The sequence below is a fragment of the Montipora foliosa genome, chromosome 12, assembly GCF_036669935.1.
Source record: "Montipora foliosa isolate CH-2021 chromosome 12, ASM3666993v2, whole genome shotgun sequence".
Lineage (NCBI taxonomy): Eukaryota > Metazoa > Cnidaria > Anthozoa > Scleractinia > Acroporidae > Montipora > Montipora foliosa.
The window spans coordinates 37,712,523-37,716,391 of NC_090880.1; the positions used below are offsets into that span (position 1 = coordinate 37,712,523).

Here is a 3,869-nt window from a genome sequence, read left to right on the forward strand (position 1 = left end):
GCGTGATTCAGATCTTCTGGTGGCGTTTTACGTTTTACTGAGCACAAATCAGGGAGAAAGCTACGTCCTGAATAGAAAGTCATTACTAGAAATACTGAAAGGATCAGTAACAGCCTTATCCTGGGAAATCAAGAAAGAAATTTACGACATCCGGGCATATAGCGTAGATGAAGCAAAACCAGTTCCTTATGAGTCCCGGATGGACACATCATCAATCATATGGATCATGATTGGTGTATCTGTCGCAGTGACTGTTCCCATGGTGATAATTTTGGTCCTTCTCTGCAGGTAATGGTTAAAAGATGTTAAGTTATGAAGAGGAATCTTCGATTAAATTTTTTTGTCTCATTAGCATAAGACCATCGTTTCCTAATCTTTTGGCAAAATTAAACCTCGAATCCAGACTCTCTCTCTTCAGGGAGAAGAAGAGAGAGAGCCTGGGTTCGGCCAAAAAAAATCATTACTGAATATTGAAAATCCATCGCACAATTAGCTATCTCTAAAAAGTTTGAGCGCAATTTACTAGGTTTTTACAGAGAATGTATGCTCATTATTTTTGCCACCCAAGAATTTATCAGTTTTCGTTGGCTAACAACTGGCTCGTTATCAAAGCCAAAAGGCTTAAAATTGGGCAGTTTACTAAGTTTAACACGTTCTTATACCTTTTAAAGTCAAGTTGTGAATAGCAGCAAATTCTTGCGCTAATGTGACAAAATCTAAACGATGACGTTGGGAAAGATTCGCCTATATCTAATTGGATAGTTTGACTAAGGTCCGCGCTGCATTATGATAATAAAATTCAAGTGTCAAGACTTTAAGCGCTAGAGTAACATTTAGGGACACCTCACATAGAAATCCAATCAAACAAACATTGGTATTTGAGGAGAGCGGAAAACCGGAGTACCCGGAGAAAAACCTCTTCGAACAGAGGAGAGAACCAACAAACTCAACCAACATATGACGCCGATTCTGGGACTGAACTCGAGCACATTTTGATGGCAGGCGAGTTATCTCACCACAGGGCCAAACCTGCTAGCGTCCTAACAACTGGTTTGTACTTCACCAAACGTCACTTTAAACGCGTAAACTAGACATCAGTAACAATCCTTTTTTGGCATAAAGCCGTCGTAGCAGCAACTGAAACCAAAGAAAACGAAAGAACCCGTCTCGTTTCATACTCATGACCGCTGACATTTTTATTTTAGACAAAATAGAAGAAATGCTCTGCAGCAAAGGAAAGCAAATGAATTCAACCTTCACCAGTGGAGCGGAACCGAAGACCGGATAATTTTCACGGGATTTAGCAAATCTACTAATACTCGGTTATGATCTCCTTGTAACATAACGTGTCAAGACCAGGAAAAGTGCGATTGTGGCTCTGAAAAAAACAAACATTTGTTTTTTGCGCACAAAGATAACTTCGGATAGCTTGGACACATTATACGCTGTACATTTTTTGTAATAATTAAATGATCGCTAAAGTTATGTATGTATTTAGCAAAGTTCGACCAGTCTTAAATTGTAATTTAGGCTTGCTTCTGTTGCATTTGCTTAATGTTATGAAGGCAGGAAGATTAAAACAGCTCTACTTCCATCCATTTGATATTCGCTGGAATAGACATTGTTACTAACACGTTTTCGTGACCTTCTAGAAGCGGACCCCCGCCTCCCTATTCTGGTAAAGCGAAAAAATGGTTCGGAAGTTGGCGGCAAAGCGGTAATAGTATTTTCGTCAATGCAGCAAAGGAAGTAGTAATACTTAACTCCTATGGCGACCAAAATGAACAAAAAGAAGTACTTCGAAAATATCCGAGTGCCTCCATCTTCTGTATCATGGGTTTGCTTTACCAGAATCGGGAAGCGGGGGTCCGTTTCTCGATCGAAGGTCAGGAAAACTTTTCGAAAAGCCATTGACACGGCAATCCGCTTATTTTGAAAAACTACCTTTTAACATGTTTTCAAAGAAGCAAAAAGGGAAATGATTGTGAAGGGCTTTTACTTCGTGTAGAAGACACACATAACGTAAAACAATAGAACAAAAATCGTGAAACAATACCTAATCAGAATTCTAAATCCCTAAAGACCCCTAAAGCTTTTGTTACGTCTGTGCGTCTTCTACACGAAGTAAAAGCCTTGCGAAGTTTGATCGCTTAAAAGCTCTTCATTTTTAAGATACAGAGGGAATTATGGCAACCGAAAAAGACCCGAAAAGTTTTCGGGACTTAAGAGAAACGGACCTGCGGTTCCATTACGATGATCGCCGTTGTGCTTAAGGACGGTGCCTATTAATTCAAAGGTATTTTTGCCCCGGTTTATGATTATGCAGGAAATATAGATCTTAACAAGTGTTTTTGGTATCCAAAAAGAAAATTGGGGGTAGGCACGCATTTTTTAAGGATAATTGATGAATAATATTTTAAAAAAGCTTTCAAATACAAAGCAATGTATGGCGTTCTTTCTCAAATTGAAGCTTAATTATCTCTCGAAAATGCATGGTTACCCCCAATTTTCTTTTTGGATACCAAGAGTACTTACTAAGATCTACTTTCTCCGGATAGTTTTAAACCGCGGAAAAATATCACTGAATTGTTAAGCATCACCCATAGGAAACCCAAGTATCTCGAGATGCGCAGAACGTATGCGTAATAACAATAGTAGGCACCCCAAGCGGCGGTTGTCTGTGTCCCAAAACGAAACGGTAAAACGTTGGAAAGAACCTCGTACACTTTGAGCACCACACGGCGACCGTTGAGTTCGCTTTCGAGTCTTTGTTTGTAGCCTGGTAATGAGTCTTTCTTTGTCTTTGTTTGTTGTCCCTGACAACGTTCCCAAACAAAGACTCGTTACCAAGCCACAAACAAAGACTCGTTTCCAAACCGAACTCAACTGTCGTCTTGTGGTGTTCAAAGTGTACGGTGTTCTTTTTCATCGTTTTATCGTTTTGTTTGGGACACTAAGGAGCTTACGAAACGACGACGCTACAAAACAATTGGTTTAGCGCGCAAAAACAATAGCTCTGCACGCTCTGCATGTGCGTTTTACATTGTGGTACATTTCTTTGCCGTCATCTCCAAAATGACGACGTGAAATGACCAAATTCAAGGTTCTGTGGAGGACGTTAGCACATGACGATGAATTTTCAATTCTCTCTCGACGCTTCCAACCCACTCATATCAGTTTAACTCCTCGGAAGTTACTACACATTTTTAAGGCGAAACGACATGAAATAGTTTCCTAGTGACATGAATAACGCGAAGTTGTATTTTTAAATGAAGTCCTCGTAGCCGTCGTCGTCCTCGTTTCGTAAGCTCCCTACTAACAGCCGTCTGACGTCGCTGGCAGGGCTTCGATTGCTCGGCTAGCGGATTGAAATGAAGGAAAAATCTTTGCCCTTGAATTCTACAGTGGAATTGTAACCGAGGGGACATTTTATCTAGCAATATTTGACTCAATTTGGTGGGCTCCAGAGAATTCAGTGTTCAGCCTTGGTATTTTATTATGACCGTTGACAACCGAGGAACTGATAATGGCTCAATTCGCGTCGAATCTGGAAAAAAAAACCACACAGGAAGGAAGCCACCCACAATGGTATGAAGGTTAGGCTTCTTAATTGAGAATTTTTTTGTAAAATTATCTTCTCAGGTCGTTTATCGGGATTCCCATAAAAATCCTTATGTTTTTGTTGGCTTTCCCTCTCAATGAGCTTGGGGCGTCTGTGGTTTGACTTCTCACCCCGTGATCAACTGTTTTTCTGTAGAAATAACACTTCATATTTTTCCTTTGCTTTCTTAAAACATAACGTACAGGACCATTTCAAAAACAATCAATATTTTCATCGAAAATACCATTGAAATGATATACGGTCCAGT

At 40.0% G+C, this 3,869-nt stretch overlaps 1 protein-coding gene across 1 annotated transcript in view; it reads left to right on the forward strand.

The window, feature by feature from the left end:
- LOC137978775 (mucin-like protein) overlaps nt 1–1,594 on the forward strand; it is a 71,613-nt gene extending 70,019 nt beyond the window's left edge. The window contains exons 36-37 of the mRNA XM_068825833.1: nt 1–288; nt 1,206–1,594. The exon at nt 1–288 is cut by the window's left edge and continues 63 nt beyond it. Of these exons, the coding sequence (XP_068681934.1) occupies nt 1–288; nt 1,206–1,329 (412 nt within the window). The 3' untranslated portion in view covers nt 1,330–1,594. The remainder of the gene's footprint in view (nt 289–1,205) is intronic.
- Nucleotides 1,595–3,869: the final 2,275 nt, after the last annotated feature.